This window comes from Mus pahari, chromosome 9 (genome assembly GCF_900095145.1).
Source record: "Mus pahari chromosome 9, PAHARI_EIJ_v1.1, whole genome shotgun sequence".
Classification (NCBI taxonomy): domain Eukaryota; kingdom Metazoa; phylum Chordata; class Mammalia; order Rodentia; family Muridae; genus Mus; species Mus pahari.
In genome coordinates this window covers 60,209,921-60,226,930 of record NC_034598.1, presented here as the reverse complement: position 1 = coordinate 60,226,930, position 17,010 = coordinate 60,209,921, and the positions used below count along the sequence as shown (strand labels likewise).

At 43.3% G+C, this 17,010-nt stretch overlaps 1 protein-coding gene across 2 annotated transcripts in view; it reads left to right on the top strand.

The window, feature by feature from the left end:
- Positions 1–16,494, top strand: part of Ptprr (protein tyrosine phosphatase receptor type R) — a 225,343-nt gene extending 208,849 nt beyond the window's left edge. For both annotated transcript variants that reach the window (XM_021204396.2, XM_029542551.1), the window contains one exon: positions 15,883–16,494. In XM_021204396.2, coding sequence (XP_021060055.1) covers positions 15,883–15,976 — 94 coding nt within the window. In that variant the 3' untranslated portion in view covers positions 15,977–16,494. The remainder of the gene's footprint in view (positions 1–15,882) is intronic.
- Positions 16,495–17,010: the final 516 nt, after the last annotated feature.

Below are 17,010 nucleotides of genomic sequence, written 5' to 3'. Positions count from 1 at the left end.
GGAGGGAGGGAGGGAGGGAAGGAGGGAGGAAGGAAGGAAGGAAGGAAGGAAGGAAGGAAGGAAGGAAGGAAGGAAGGAAGGAAGGAAATAGAGTTGTCCAAGTTGTTCAGTAAATATTTTGAGTACTTACTAAGTAGTATGTTCTGGAATTTCAATAAAGGAAACAAAGGAGCTATTCTGGAAATACAATAAGTGTGTCTGCCTGTGTGTATGTGTGCATGTATGTGTGTGTGTATATCTGTGTATCTGTGTGTGCATATGTATATCTCTGTGTGCACATGTGAATGTATATGTGTATGTGTACATGTGTATGTATCTGTGTGTGTTCATGTCTGTGTGTGTGTATCTGTGTGAGCATATGTGTATCTTTGTGTGTGTATATCTGTCGGTGTACATGTGTGTGCATGTGCGTGTGTGTGTGTGTGTGTGTGTGTGTGTGTGTGTGTGTGTGTATGCCATTTGCATGGCCCTTAAAACAGTGTGTGGCACATAGGAGCCCCAGTAAATGTCACCCGCCTATCAGCATCAGCATTACTTTACTCTCTCCCCTTCCTTTTCTGCCATGGTTTAGGAGAGCCTCCTCATTGTGGCAGTTCAGACCCTGGGCTCTAACACTGAGTCTGCATCTTGTCTTTCATGGCTTCCAGTTGTGTGGTCGTAAGTGATTCACTTGGCTTCTTCATTTTGTAACTTTCTCATCCAGAGAATGGAATTAATAATAGCATATACTTCTCATTGTGATGGCTAAAAACAAAAACAAAAACAAAACAAAACCCTGTAAATGTGAAGACCCGGCACATGATAGGCATTCCACCAGGTTTAAGTACAGTGACTATCAGTACAGGTAGTGAGTTTTCTAAATGTGCTCCTGGAAGTGACAGGGTCCTAGATACACTCACAGGTTGCAAGCTGCACTTAAGTGGGCTGGAGCCTGTAATGTGCTTAAGCCCTCACACTACATTTCCTAGCCTGACCTCACCTTCTCTGTTTCCTCATTTGCATATTCCAAATGCCACTACCTATAAAACTAATTCATTTTCTCATTTCTAATTGCCATCTTAGACTTGAAGGATCCTTTTGCTGGCACCCAGTACAGTCCATAGACACTGAAAGAGATCTAGGGCCTGTGAGCTATCTCAGTGGGTTAAGGCACTTGCTACTAAACCCAAGGTCCTGTGTTCAATCCCCAGGACCCACCTGGTGGAACAAGAGAGCCTACTCCTTCCTCCAAGTTGTCTTCTGATCTCCACACACGTGCCTTAGTGTGCTCCCCAACAGATACGCCTACACAGAATAAATAAATGCAATTTAAAAACAAAAAATTTTCAGAGGATTTGATTGGTTCTCTTAAGATTTGGAGACCTACTTTCACCTCTTGAGTCCTAACTCAGAGGTTAAGGCAGTGCCTGGTAAGCCCAGAACTCTTGCCAGGTTGACGTGAATCTCTACTAGTTCATACATTTGTAAGTGAGCCCCAGTATAGGAACCCTGTCTTCGTAAGGGTTTTACTGCTGGGAACAGACACCATGACCTAGGCAACTCTTATAAGGACAACATTTAATTGTGGCCGGCTTACAGGTTCAGAGGTTCAGTCCATTATCATCAAGGCTGGAGCATGGCAGTATCCAGGCAGGCATGGTGCAGGAGGAGCTGAGAGTTCGACATCTTCATCCGAAGGCTGCTAGCAGATGCCCTGGCCTGCTAGGCCTGCTCCTCCTTTTGGCTCCTATCACTGTTGAGCTTACCCTTCCCCAGCCCCCAGCCCCCATCCTCCCATCCCCTATTCCCCCGTACCACTCACTTTAGTCTCTCTTTCCCAGTCACATTCCCCCACTGAATTGTTCTCCAGTTTGGAAAGGAATCACTTTTTTTTTTTTTTTAACAATCCTATCAAATGCCTCCTCTATCTGCTCCTTCCTTCCTAAAGCAAAAAGCCAGAAATTTTAGCCTTGGCCTCCTATCAGCACCAAGGTCTTCCCACGGGGCTAGAACTCTTGATTCTTGCTAGACTCTTGAGAACACATCCAAATCCCCTGAGGATCGGAAGTCTGTCCTTGGATTTGAATCACGGCTGATATGCATGTCAAATGTATTTAACTGATTTCATAAGAGCCCTGTGTGGAAGTTCATTCTTGAAGTTCCTCACTTGATAGACACTCTCAGCCTGTCTCCCTTTGTCTCTCACTTCCCTGGTCTGTCCCCCGGAAGCTGTCAAAGCCATGGCAGAAGTCCTCCCCCCTCCTCCTTTCAACTCATCCCACTTCTTCTTCTCCCCCACCCTCACCTCTTGCCCTAAGGATTCGGTGTTTTCCTGGCAGAGCTTACCTTTCGGAGTCCACTTGCCAGCTGACTGCTGCTAATGGCCTTACCTTGGACTCAGGCCACTAAAATAAAGCTAAGCCAGGCTTGTTGGTGCACACCCAACAGCTCAGAAGCTGAGGCAGGAGGATTCCCAGTTTGAGGTTAGCCTGGATTTTTTTTTTTTTTCAGTGAGATCATGTCTCCAAAAAAATAGAGAGGGGAGGAAGGGGGACAGAGGGAGAGAGGAGCAAGGAGGGAAGGAGGGGAAGAAAAGAATTCTAAAACAATTCTAGAAAAGAAACTCTGAAGGTCTGAAAAGATCCTCAGCAGACACCCATTTCCAACTGTTGACACACTCACCCACGCTGATTTAACCACACAAAACTCCCTCGAAGAACACTAGAGTAGGAAAGAAAGAAGTATAAGAAATTCAAACTATTCTTCTAATGTTTGGTGATAAGGAAAGGACTTGATCATTTTATGATTTGAACAGGGACCATGACAAGGGGAAAAGGGAAGGCAGTCCTTGGATTAGTAAATCTTGATCATATAAGAGATAATACTCAAGATCCACGGTCCTTTTTGAACTCAGTGTATGCTTGCATGTTTAGCTGTGTGCATGTGTGCATGTGTGTGTGCGCCTGCCTGCCTACATATGTGCTTACATATGTTTTACCGGAGATTAAAACCCAAAGACTCAGGTTTGCTAGACAAGCATTCTACTACTGAGCTATATCCCCTTGGTGTTTTATTGCTGAGACCACAGTTTAATTTCATTGCCCCAACTGACCTTGAACTCACTGTAGCCCAGTCAGGCCTTGAAATTCCTATATTCCAGGCCTGCACCACCAGACCCAGCTTCCTAGCAATGGCCTCTGCCCACTGGTGCTACAAGCCTGTGCACGGTGCATCTTCTAATCCCCTCACACTGGGCATTGTGGCTCATACCTGAAATCCCAGCACTTGGGATACCGAGCAAGAGGATGACAGTGGGTTTAAGTCCATGTTGAACTGTACAGCGAGTTTGAGGCCATCACGGGCTATAGAGGGAAACTCCATCCTTGCTTTAAAAAAGCAAATAATCTACCCATATCTCACAGCGGCTTCCTTAGAGAAGCCAAGGATGGCTAAGAGCTGAGGAAAAAACAAGACAGTGGCTTGGATATGTGGCTTATCCCATGGCTGATGAGTCATGAGTCTGAGCACTGAGCAGAATCAGAAATCCTAGGGGAAAGATACTACAATACGTGGTGGTTCTTCCAAAGTCAGGCAAGAGCAGATCCTCTGTACTCAATTCTCAAACCTGTGTGTGTGTGCAGTGAACTCGTGTGTTCTGATTCAGGCCCGAGTGTGTTAGGCTAAATGGGTGTTTCCAGTTCAAACCAGCAACACAGCTTTCCAGCGGACTCTGGCAAGGCTCTGTTATTACTGGCTTTCAGGCAACATCTATAAATAGATGCCACAGTATTGGTGGCAAATTCCTAAGTCTGTGGTTCTGCTTTTAATAGTACTTTCGAGCATATTCACAGCTAAAATAGGCTATTTCTCTTTTTTATTTTTTTTTTCTAAGTAGTTCAAATTCAGTGTGAGGCACCCACGAGTGTTTTATTTAGAAGTGTATTAGTGGAACTTCTGCTCTTCCCCAGGGTTTTAGCTTTTGTCAAGAGACAAAGGGGAAGCTGTGGTTCCTGGGTCTGAGGAAAGTCTGGTGGGAGAGTATGCAGGCAACCATGCAACATGTACAGTCAGGCATCTCAAGACCACATCAAGATGCTCAAAGCAGACCCCACCTCTGCAACAGATTCTCTGTGAGCACTCCTGTCCTCTAGGCCCCTCAGCCTGGTCACATAAAGAAGCATGGAGCAGAGCATGTGGCCCAACCCCTGCTAGTATGAAAACCCTATCACAGGAGTACACTAGTCCATAGGCTTCCACCTTGTGTTTTGAATCTTATATTTGTAAATTAGATTTCATCCTCTGAATCCCAGTAATACCCAAGTGCATTTGAAAGTCAGTGACATGTGAACCATGGTCAACTGGTGTCCTGATGCTGTTGGGAACTCGCATGAGCCTGAGGACACCTCTGCTAAGATGCCCTTGCACTGAGGTGCAGTGACTGGGGAGTGGTCAAAAGTGTTCTAACATCCCTCTTAGCTGTTGCTTTACTGGGGTATTGGTTCCATGAAGAACAATGACATGTGGTAATAGTATTCACAACATTTGCCTTCTACCCACTAGGAAAAGGATGCTAATATCTGGCCTCAGAAATAGTAACCACAGGACTACTATTCTTAAAGGGAATCCAAGACAAAAAGTATAAACCCCACTTCCCAGGTCACATCACATATTAAGTGTGTGTGTGTGTGTGTGTGTGTGTGTGTGTGTGTGTATGTACGTGTATTGTGAGTGTCTGTGTGAGTGTGTGTATATGTATGAGTGTGTATGTGTGTGTGAGTGTGTATATGTGTGTCTGTGTGTGTATATGTGCGTGTGAGTGTATATATGTGTGTGTGTATATATATATGTGTGTGTGTGTGTGTGTCTGTATATGTGTGTGTGTGTGTGTGTGTGTGTATGTGTGTGTGTTAGCACTGGGGACTGAATACAGAGTCTCATAAATTATATCCCCAGATCTCTTCTTGCTTTTTACTCTGAGGCATAGTCCTACCATGTTGCCCAGGAGAGCTTTGAACCTGCATCGGCCACTCAAGTAGCTGGCAGTATAAGCCTATACTGACAGACATACTTGATTTCTTTTTAGCACTCTAAACTAAAGTTCTAGTTTTACTCAAATGGTTAAACAGTTAGATTTGGGATTCTTGTGTTTAACAAAGGCTGCTGTTTTCTGGAGCAGGATACTTTAGTGAGTTAAGCACAAAGCTGTAAGTTCTCACACTCAGTTCTTCACATTGATCCTGAGCCAATTTGCCATAGAAGTCAGGGGGAAATGCCTATTTCTGATTTCAGTTTAGATCAGTCCCTATGGTGCACTCCTTTAATACAATTCCTCATGTTATGGGGACCCCCGACCAGAAAATTATTTTCATTGCTACTTCATAACTGTCACTTTGCAACTGTTATGAATTGCAATGTAAATGTGTTTAGAAACGGGATTGCCAGTGGGGCCAAGACCCACAGGTTGAGAACCGTTGGTTCAGATTACATGTTACTAACACCACAGCTAATAAGTACAGGGAATTCTCTGTTGGTCTGGCTGGTATGAAAAGCAAGTTTAAATCAGTCACATTTGCCTATTTAGATGTCTATACGTGCATAGGTTGGCAATTAAAAATGTAATGAGATGAAAGAAAGGACCCATAACATTAGTATTAAAGTGAACAGAGTATGTAATCAGGTTGTGTTGCATGGAAAGTCGGTTTATGCTCTGCTTAGTCCTCTAATCGCAGATACTGTTCATTGAGAACTCAGCTGCTGTGGCTCTGGATCAACCAGGAGCCCTGCACCATGCATCTCCCTCTGTAATGGACTCACGTGGATGCCGAAGCTGTGCAGGTCATGGCAGAAATCATTTATACACTGAATGTAATATAGGCACTTGTCCCTTTAAAAACATGGCGGAGAGGCCTTGGTAGATGCTTCCCGGAGCAAAGCATCCTTCATCGAAGTGGGAAGGGCGAAACAGAAGGCATCTGTAATCTAAGATCTCCCATGACAGTTGTTTTCAACCTGTGGGTCATGACCCCTTTGGGGATCAAATAACCCTTTCACAGGGGTCACCAAAGACTATCTCCATACCAGGTATTTACATTATGCTTCCTGTTTGATAGCAGTATCAAAATTACAGTTATGAAGCGGCAACAAAAATAATGTTATGGATGGGGGTCACCACAATGTGAGGAACTGTATTAAGAGGTGGCAACATTAGGGAGGCTGAGGGCCACTGTCCGACAGAGAGGTGCGGGTGCAGACAGGAGAATGCAGGAAGCTAACGGGGCACCAAGGTTTGCATATGCAAAGGTAAACAATAAAGACATCCTGACTAATGAGATGGAAAGGCAAAGACCAACACACAGACACATACATACAACACACACACACACACACACACACACACACACACACAGTGATAATCCTAAGTGATGATGATCTACAGTAAAAATCGCCAAAGAACACGCCTCATAGACATCACAAGAGAATGACTATGACTGTCCAAAGGCACGCAGCAGGGCGGGAAGGACTATGTGCTATTACAGATTGATTGCAGACATTTTCCCCATTGTACACCCCCCTTTCCCCATCGCACCCCCCCCCCAGAACCTCTGGTAACTGGGAGGATTTGAAAACAGAATCTGGGAAATGAAACTCACAATAAAACTTCTAGATCCAAGGCTTTTTTTTGCATTTCTTGATCCCCTTGACCGGAACAGGAAGCAATCTGTCTAACGCTCGGTTTTTGAGAGTTGCTGAAGTCAGTAGCTGGCTCAGTGCGCTCTTACCTTGGGGGGTCTTCGAGTGGAATGGCATCCAGGGCTCCACTCGTAGCTTCGCAGGCAAAATAGAAAGTGCTTCCTGTGTCCAGCATGTCATGGTTTGAATGTCTTCATCACTCATTTCAGTTTGATAAGCTGTTTTTCTTTTAACCTGCCCATCTTAGAGAAAGAATATGCGTGTCATCAATGTCCTGTTCCAATGTGTGTCCTCAAATATTCCCTGTCTCCAAAAATCTAGCCAAAATAATTCCAGGTCTAAAGTTTCTACTCCTTGTTGTAATGTTATCAAGCATAGCCTGACACCTATGGCATTTCTATATTCCCACCTAACCATGATGCTACCTACACCTAGTCAGTGAATTTCAAAGACCTTATTGGGGGGATCAAGGATTCTGAAATTTTGAGTTACTTTATTCCCAGGACATCTAGAGATAAAGTCCTGGAAGCTGAAGTGTGTTTTCCTGACATCCTGGGTTTTGAGAGCCTAATAAGAAGCTCTCTTTGTAAAACAGGTTTCACAATGAAATCTTCCAAGGATTGTAAGGGCACCCTATTCCTTTAGTCCAGCTAAGAGATAATTGGACTTTATCCTACTTACTCGCTGGTGGGAGGGATAACTTTCAGGGAGAAAAAATAATCTTGAAAATAATGCTTGAGCTAGTTCTGAGGATGCAGGCTAACTGGAAGAGGGCTTGCTTAGTGTGCCCCAAGCCCCCAATTCAATCCTAGGCACTACATAAACCAGGAATAATAGTTCATGTTTATAATCTCAGCCCTTGGGAGGTAGAGTCAAGGAGATCAGAAGTTCAGGGTCATTTTCAGCTACATAGAGAGTTCAAATCCAACCTGGTATATGTGAGACCCATATAAAAATATTCGAGCAGTAGTTGAATTATTATTATTCTCTGTGCTGACTTTTATTCCCAAAAAATACTTCAGGCATATAGCCTGCTATTTCAGAGAAAGTATCTACATTCAAAAAACCTGGTCTGAGAGGCTGGGCTCAGTTGGTAAGATGTCTTTTATTTTGTTTTGATTTGATCTGACTCGATTTTGTTGTTTTCTAAACCTGAGGTTCAGAGTTCAATAATCAGAACCTGCGTTTAGAAAAAGTTGCATGTGATAGTGAGTTCGCAATCCCAGTACTAGAAAGTTGGAGACACGTAGATTTCTGCCGCTCACTGGTCAGCCAGCCTATCCTACTTGGAAAGTAAAGGCCAATGAGAGGCCCTGGTTGAAAACAACAACAAGTGGCTAGTGTCTAAAAAATGGCATTTGAGGTTGTTCTCTGGCATCCATGTATATGCGTGCGTGTGTGCACATGAACACACACCACAACACCACAAAATACCTGTTCAAATTCAGGGATGCTTCATGTCTTAGGTCTCCCTTGCCTTTGAATTTCTTCTGTGGTGTTTTGCTTTTGAGACAGGGTCTCTCTCTACCACGTCGCGCTGTCATCCCTGGACCGTCCTCCGTAGTCCAAGCTGGCTTCGATCTCAGAGATCCACCTGCCTATTCGTCCCCAGTGCTGGGATTAAAGGCATTCCCACCACACCAGGCTCTGTTTTGTTTTGTTTGAAACAGGGTCTCATGCGGCCCAGTCTGGCCTCAGGTTCCCGATCGTCCGGGCCCCCACCTCCCATGTACCCGGGTTTACAGACTCATGCCACCACACCCATCCAAATTCTCCTTTCTTGACGTGACATCTGCTGGAAAGGCTGTTGGTGCAGTGACTGGCACACCCCACAGCTGGCGTTGCACCGGGGCGGCAGACTCAGCCTCTCTTGACTCACGCCAAAGCTATCAGAGCTTTACCCAGGAGGCTCGTTATTTTCTCCACCTTTTGTTCTAAATTTACTGTACCAAACTTTACCAAAAGAATTCCAGATTTGAAAATAATAATAATTTAAAAAAAAAAAAAAAAAAAAAAGGATCGAGAGTTCCATTGTTAGCCCAGAAGTGAGTCACCCCTGCAGAATTCCCTCTGTCTACTGATTAGACCGGATGCTGGCTGGGCGGTGCAGCAGGAAAGGCTGTGTGTGTGTGTGTGTGTGTGTGTGTGTGTGTGTGTGTGTGTGTGTGTGTGNTGTGTGTGTGTGTGTGTGTGTGTGTGTGTGTGTGTGTGTGTGTGTGCAGTCACACATGCATTTACCTGTGCAGGCATGTGTGGTGGTGTTAAGACGTATGAAAGTTAGCTCGTGTGTGTGTGTGTGTGTGTGTGTGTGTGTGTGTGTGTGTGTGTGTGTAGTCACAAAAGGTCACAAAGCTCTCCCCTGGGTATCTCTGAGGCTTGGAGAGTTTTTGTCTTGCTTTTTTTTTTTTTCCAAAATACTGTCTCACTTGCAAAGTGTGGGCAAGGGAGTCCTAAGTTCCCCCTCTTCTAGCTTGAGTCCACTCCCCAGCTGACACAGTAATGTGCTTCCCTAGACTGGAAGGAGCTGACACCGATGTCTGGGTCCAGCAGACCCAGTGAGATGCTTGAAGGCATGTCTAGAGGGATAGCATGTCTGAATCCTTCTGGTCTGGTTAATCGTCTTCCTATTCTATGGCCACAAGGAAACCCACAGCACCTTGACGATGAGTGTGGCTACTTTGTTTCCACAGCACATGACACAAATAGGATAAACAAACAGTCTAGTCTCTGAACCCTGGTCTTCCAAGAGGGCATAGCCAGAACCTCACCGGGGCTTGGGAGTGAACCATGGCAGTCCCAAGCAACCATGATGAATGATGAACCCAGCTATACTGTTAAATGGATACTGATTCCAAGAACAAAGATAGGCAGCAGTTACTTCGTACTTCAGCACCAGCAGCCACTGTGACTAGCATTTGTGAGTTATCTATTAATCCCTGCAAACCCTGAGGCCTTATTAGGTAACAAGTTCACTTGCCCAGCCCGTGCTTTGCTTTGCCAGAGCCTTTGTGGGTGTGGACAGTGGAAAATTTCACTCAGACAAAAATCTTCCACCGGTCACGGATGAGAAAAGCCACCAAATGCACAGTCACATTAGTGACAGGTTACTGTACTGACAGGTTCTCTTGATCCCTGGCTCCTCCTCCTCCCTGATAACACAGGGAGCTAGGGACTCCTGGGGTTTCTGTGACTGTCCTGCAGCTAGACAACCAGGTACTCCAACACATTTAATGCTTATAACGAGATGACATCTGCCATTCATATTATTTCATAAGTGAGAAAAGCCAGGTTTGAGGGGAGAGGAGGTAAGTCAGAGCTCTCCTGTAATCTCAGCACTTGGGAGGTTGAGGCAGGAGGATTGCAGGAGTTCGAGCCAAGCCCAGGCTATTTAGCAAGACTGTGTCTCAAAATGACAACAATAAAAACATGAATTGATTGAGTCAAGAAGCTAGTAAATCTAAAAGGAAGAACTTATCCCTGAAATCTGCCAGGCTCCAAGCCCACTGCTTCCCGTTGTACCAGGTGCCTCCTCTATAGCTCTGTCTCCGTGGAGATGTATATCTGGATCATTTCCATCCAGACTTGACCAACCTGAACCAACTTGTTCTTGGCCAAGCTTGTAGTTAGTCCTCAAGGCCAACAGAGAATTCGCTCTGTTGGACCAAAGGATACTATCCATAAGGTTCTTATCTTAGCTTTGCCCTAAGCATTTTATTTTTTTTTATTATTATTATTTTCTTTATTTACATTTCAAATGCTATCCCGAAAGATTCCCATACCCCTCCCCCCACCTCTGTTCCCCTACCCACCCACTCCCACTACTTGGCCCAGGCCTTGCCTTGTGCTAGGTCATATGGAGTTTGGACAGTGCCCTAAGCATTTTAAATGGATTCTCTCTTGCCCCTCACGGCAGGGCTAAGTAGGGTAGGTCCAACTGTCCAGTAGCCTCCGTGGTTTTGCATATGAAAAGACTGAGCTCAAAAAGGTGATGTAATAAGATAGTAAGTAATGGAGACAGGATTTGTGTTGACCACAGTGTATGCTGAGTTTGCTCTCGCTTTGCCTTGGCCTCTTAACATACTTTGGTCCCTATGGGTAATGAACTTGACACCTATGGCTTTCTGGATCTTTTCAAACACACAACCACTGGCAGAGGTAAGAAGCTCTTACCGGTTGCCGTTTACTTTTCTTGTCTTTTGAGATCGTCATCTGTGTTACAGCTGGCCTTGATCCTCCCCCTCTATCTACCCATGGGCCCTTGATGACTTGATTCTTTTTTATTACTACCTACTTCATAGTAGACACAAATTACAACTTCACCTATGGTACTTTGTAAACCCTGAATTTGTACCTAAAGGGAATTCTTCAGTTCTGTGGTGGACTCGGTAAGGAACAGCACTCTGTTCCACCCTTCTCTCTAATGGATGACAGTTTGGGAGCCCATGCAGCCTCATTTCCTAAGACCTGGAACCACTGTAGAAATCTTTGGAAACCCAAACTCTGGTTGGCTGTAAGCTATGACCTACTGGAGGTGATAGATCTCTAGTGTCTGTTCTGTTTGGGGCTTGGCCAGGTTTTGTTTGATGTTGGCTGTTTTCCAAGTAATGGATTGGAGGGGCCCCACCCCTTGCCTTCTGGAACCAGTTTACAGTAGGAACTGACTGGTTCAGCCAATCCGTGGAGCCCTGTCTGAGCAGGTGCCTAGCATCAATTGTTGTTAAACCAGGCTGGTGCAGAAGGGGAAAGGGGTCATTATCATGAAACTCTCTTGCAGAGCCACACTGTATAGCTACGTTCTCTTATTCCACAAACATGGTCTGTGTCCTGTACTAGCTTCCTGGGTTTGTTCTGTGTGTTGTTTCATATTACCAGCGTACAAAAGAAAAATGTATTTTCCCTAGAGTAAACCCTGAAGGGTAACCCTAGGTCTTAAGTTCTGACAAAGGCCAACGGAATCTCCTGTATACCAACAACATTCCCTGTAAAGTATCTGGATGCGTTCTTCAATTGGAACCAGCATCTAAGGAACGTATTCTGGGAAGCATTCCTTTTAGCCCATGGTTTATTTGTTTTCACACAATACAGAAATGTAATGTCTTGGATTATTTATTTGTTAGATTATATATTTGACTTTTTATATATATATATATATATATATATATATATATATATATATATCCTATTACATATTACATATATTTATACTTATATAAATATATTATTATATAATATAAATATTATATATTTGACCTAATATATATCTATCCTATTACATATTACATATATTTATACTTATATAAATATATTATTATATAATATAAATATTATATATTTGACCATATATATATATATATATATATATATATATATATATATATATATATAAAATAGGACTAGTTAAATACCTATTTGTTGTAGGTGCTGAGTGGTTTTCACTGTAGCAAGTTTGCAGAATAACAACTGGCCAGAACTTAAAAACAAAACCCTACAACGTAGCTAGAAACATTTTAAGATGAGATTAAACAATACAGATCTTATCAAATTACTCGTTATAAAGACGTCATCTTATTTTGGTCATATATATGTATATGTAAATATATACATATTTTTTAAATAAATGATGTAGGTAAGATGTAAGACATACTTGTTGAGTGTCTAGAAGGCTCAGTCCTGGGAGTGAGCTATGGAAGGCTCATCGAATGAATGTTAGAACTAGTGATTCAGAACATAAGAACATTGTGTTCAGACGAAGAATTAACGAATTGAAATTAACAGGAACAAATGTAAGTTCCTGTGTGTAATTTCAAATTTTCAATAGCTTGAATACAGGATGGAGTGGGGGGGGGGGGTAACCCTGTAATTTTCACATTCAAATACAATTCTGCTGACTTCTAATTAACCTAACTGTTCCTACGACGTTTGCTGAGTATCAAGCACCTGCCGGCCGGCACTGGGACCTTGCCTCCTGACGTACCTGCAGATCTCATCCTGATGCTCTACAAAGAGTAGTTAAGGGAGCAAGTATGTTTGCTGCCAGGATCCCCTCGGGGACAGATACTACACTCTAGGCAGGTCCTATGTCATAAAATAGCACACAGAAGTAGGAGACTATTGGTGAGTGACAGGGAAAGCGGGCTTCACAGAGATGTTGAGTAACCACAGGATGTTTAGTCTAGAGAAGAAAGATTATGGGGACTTTGATGGTTGTTTTCATCATTTCAAGAACTATTGTGCGACTACAAGGAGAATCTTGAGACCTGCTGGGGCTATTCCAATTGGCCGATAGGGTGAGAATGTTAGAGAGAGATTCATTTTGGTGTCTTCGGAAGCCTGCTCTAAAGGTATCCCTGCCCCTCTGTGAGCTTTCCAGAAGCTGGCGGACCGCCCAGCCTAGAGAGAAACAAGTTTTTGCCAGTAATTCCGGTGAATGATCTTTGAGGACTCCTCAGACGTTACTCCTTTTGTTCTTGTCCTCCAAAAGAAATGGAAAATAACAACACTTTCCCTGGATCTTCCTAACACTTTCAGATCGATCGACAAGAATGTTGCCAGAGGGCACTGTGTGTTCCCACCTTCCCCCACCTTCAATGGCCACTGCAGCAACCTTGACTTAGTTAACTGAATCTGTTACAGTCAACAGACCTTGGTCACAGTGACTCTCTTCCCGCCATGGTCACATAATGCCGAGCCACTATCCGTGAACTGTTACTAAGACCTCAACTGTGATTCCTTTGGTCCACCCACTGGTCATACAAATACCAGTGCTGAACAGAACAGTCAAGAAAGGGGGTCTCTTGCCTCAAGGTGAGGTAAATGGTAAGAGGACGTTCACAGGGCAGTGCCCACAAGAGGCAGTGCACACAAAGGTTCTGCATACAGCCCACAGCTTGACGTAGGAGTGTCCATTCTCTGAGGGAATGTCAAAGGAAGGGAGGTGCCTCTCGGTGCCCTGCAGCTGCCCTAATATTGACTGTGGTTGCATCTCCAAGGCTTTGCAGTCTAGACTAGCATCTCCTGAACACCTGCTTTGTTTTGTTTTGTTTCGTAAAACTTTCCCAGACGTCATCACACAACTTGGAAAAGAGGGTGGCTCCTGAGTTGCCATTTCTGTTGTCACGTTCTGACCAGCCAATGCTTGGAAAACAAACATACAGTTCCCGTTGGAAAGACTGTGGTAATATTTCTTCACAGAAGTTTGTTACCTCAGGAAACCAGTTACCTCTTTGTTTCTTGCTGGATACATGGTTTTGGCACCATGTCAAACCTGCCTGAGGAATCACTGTTTACCTCAGAGGATGTAGCCTTGCTGCTTTAGCAGTGTGGCAGGCTAAGGAAGCCTATAGACAGGGCTAGTTTCAGTTATCCTTAGCCAAAAGTCATGTGTCAGTGGCAGCGACACATCACGCTTTTAAGTTGGAAGTACTCCTGTGGTCTAAAAACTATTTTGAATAGTACCAACCACCACTAGAAAAGAAAAAAAGAAAAAGCCTAGATAAGACAAAGACTGAAACTAAAATAGGATTCGTTGGGCAACTGAACAGTTACAGAGAGATTAGAAGATCATGACTATCATGATACTCTTATTCCATAAAATGAAAAGTTGGTTAGTTTTTACAGTAGTGGTATCTGACAATTTTGTCAAGCTGAAAGAACCATCACCCTAGGAGAAAAAAAAAAAATGTGACTAACGTATTGTGTATATGAAGGTGGGATGAAGAATAATCTGTTTCCACACAAAGCAGCTGCCTTCCACTGATCTGTGTCATGGGGGGGGGGGAGATGCTGGACAGCTGTGATGGTGCCGGCCCCAACAGAGCAAAAGCAAGAGCCAATTCCTAGCTTCCAGCCAGCTGAAAGGCCCGCCCACCATTGTGTTTAGATACCTAGCATACCCAAAGGCTGGTTGGTGCCCAGATAGCCTTAAAGGAACAACTTTTTCGTAGATCTTTGATTTGTCCGAAGAGAGATAGAACGCAGCTCAGCTGTGTTTTGCTAACCTACTTCCACTGTGCTTAGCCCAAGTGGATAATGCATTTCAGATGGATAAGGCTCTAGGGAACTAATACTGCCACTCCAGCTGCTCTGCGTTGACCTAGTAATGCTCAGAACTTTGTAACATAGGCATTGTCTTGCTTTAACAGAGGGGGGAATGAAACCAAATGCTTTTAAGGAATTTGTGTAAATCACATAGTTAAAATGAGCACAAGAAGTCTTTGAGCTGGGTGTTCTGACCTACTCCAGAGTCCAATTTTTTCATCCATGAGGTTCTATGACTGCTCTGCTAACAGTACACAGGTAAAAGCATTTCCAGGACGCAGGAGGATCAAGGTTCAAGGCCATCCTCTACCACAGTGTGAGTTCAATACTTGTCTAAATGATATGAGACCCTGTCTCAAAACACTAAAATAATCAGGTACCTAGAGTACATGGCATTATATTGAGACATATATGTGTGTATACATATATATGTATACATATGTACACATATATATACATGTGCATATATATGACTGAGTATATATGCATATATATGTATATATGTATATATATATGTGTGTGTATATATACATGGAGAGAGAGTCATGTGTTGCTTAATTATGGTGGTCTTGAAAATGTATTATTAGACAGCTTCATTGTTGTGTGAACATTATATAGTCTACATGTAAAAACCCGGATAGCATGACCTACCACACAACTAGATGATGTGCTATATGTACAGCATTTTACCTGCTTCTCCCAAAGCCACCAGGAACTGATGAAAGCACAAGAGCAGATGGCACTGTCAAGAGGTGCAGTAGCTATGAGATGCACGCAGTGGCTGCTGGCCTTACATGGCATACAGTTTTACAGTCAACCATTAACATTAAAGTCGGAGTACATGCTAAGCCACACTAAGAAGCATAATAAATACCAATGCTATCAACAAAGTTAGCATGATCCATTCCAAGGAAATGTACAGTAATCACAGCTGCCACCAGGTAGGCTTGTTCACACCAGCATCATCGTTATCACTAATCTGTGCATAACGCACCATGATACAGCATTGGTGTACAGCAACTTCGCCAGCCAGGATGGTAGAAAGAGTAGAAAAAAAAATTCATTAGATCAGCTATTCTGCCTGTTTGGCATAAGAGTCATTCTAGCATCATGTTTCGGTTACAGTATTATAAAGTATCAGCAAAACTGAGTGATTTTATAATCTCTTCCATGCAGGGGTGGTATGGTCCAAACCAGCGAGCAGTATGAATTTGTGCACCATGCTCTGTGCCTGTTCGAGAGCAGACTTTCGCCAGAAACTGTCGAGTGACTCTGAAGATTTAGCCGAGTGTCAATCTCTCATGGGTGATTCATCGAGTTACCTACCAAGAGCTCCAAGAGGGGCTCCCTGCAATGGATGAGGAGGCTCTAAAGCCAGCCTGAGGCACTGATTGTGGAAGATACGGCAACATCAAAGATTGCCAGCCTTTGTGTATAGGACTGCATTCATAGGCATCCCCCCAGTTATTCTGAAGGTCCTGTGTTGATGGAGGTATGACAGTCCTCTCGCAGCCTGAGGAGGATTTTGTTTTGTCTGTGTCGCCTCTCCGCCGCACAGAATCTATGCGTGTGATATTCAGAGACTGTCCTTTTGATGACTGGAGGAGCTGCTGACGTTATCCTGTGTTTAGATGCTTTAATGTTCATAAAGCCTGTCTTGTGACTGGACTGTCAGCTGTTCAACTGTTCCTGTTTTAAGTGCTATTAACTATCTCAGTTACCAGAATCTTGCTGCTCAAGTTTCAAGTGATCGACAATGGATTTTTAACCAAGATGTTTTTGTTTTTGAAAAAAAAAAAAAAAAGCCTCAAATGCAGTGACTATTTTATATGGACATGTGTCTTGATTATATCTATTAAGTGTGCATTTATAGTATCTCCTATGGATCAATTACAGAGCACAATGATTGTCATTGAATATATATGTATATGTATATTATATGTATATGTACACATATATATTCTATTATTAGGCATAGAAGTGGCTCCTGTTCCACAGCACTAACTACTATATTTCTACATTGTGACTTGTTTTACTTTAAAAGGGGATAAACAAATTTATAGTAACTATAAAGTATCAATAATTTTAAATATTCATCTCTCTTTTACTAAGAAGGGATTTTTAAATATGGTGTCTACCTGGTACCTCTCTCCCAGTAAGAAGCAGGTGCCTTTGGGGAATGCTCCAACCTGTTTCATCCCCGAAAGTTTTTCCGAGGACACTGTCGTGCACGACCTTACATTTCTAAAAGGTCTCCTTCCTCAAGAGACAAATGAAGGCAAAAACATCACACTGGGCAAACAG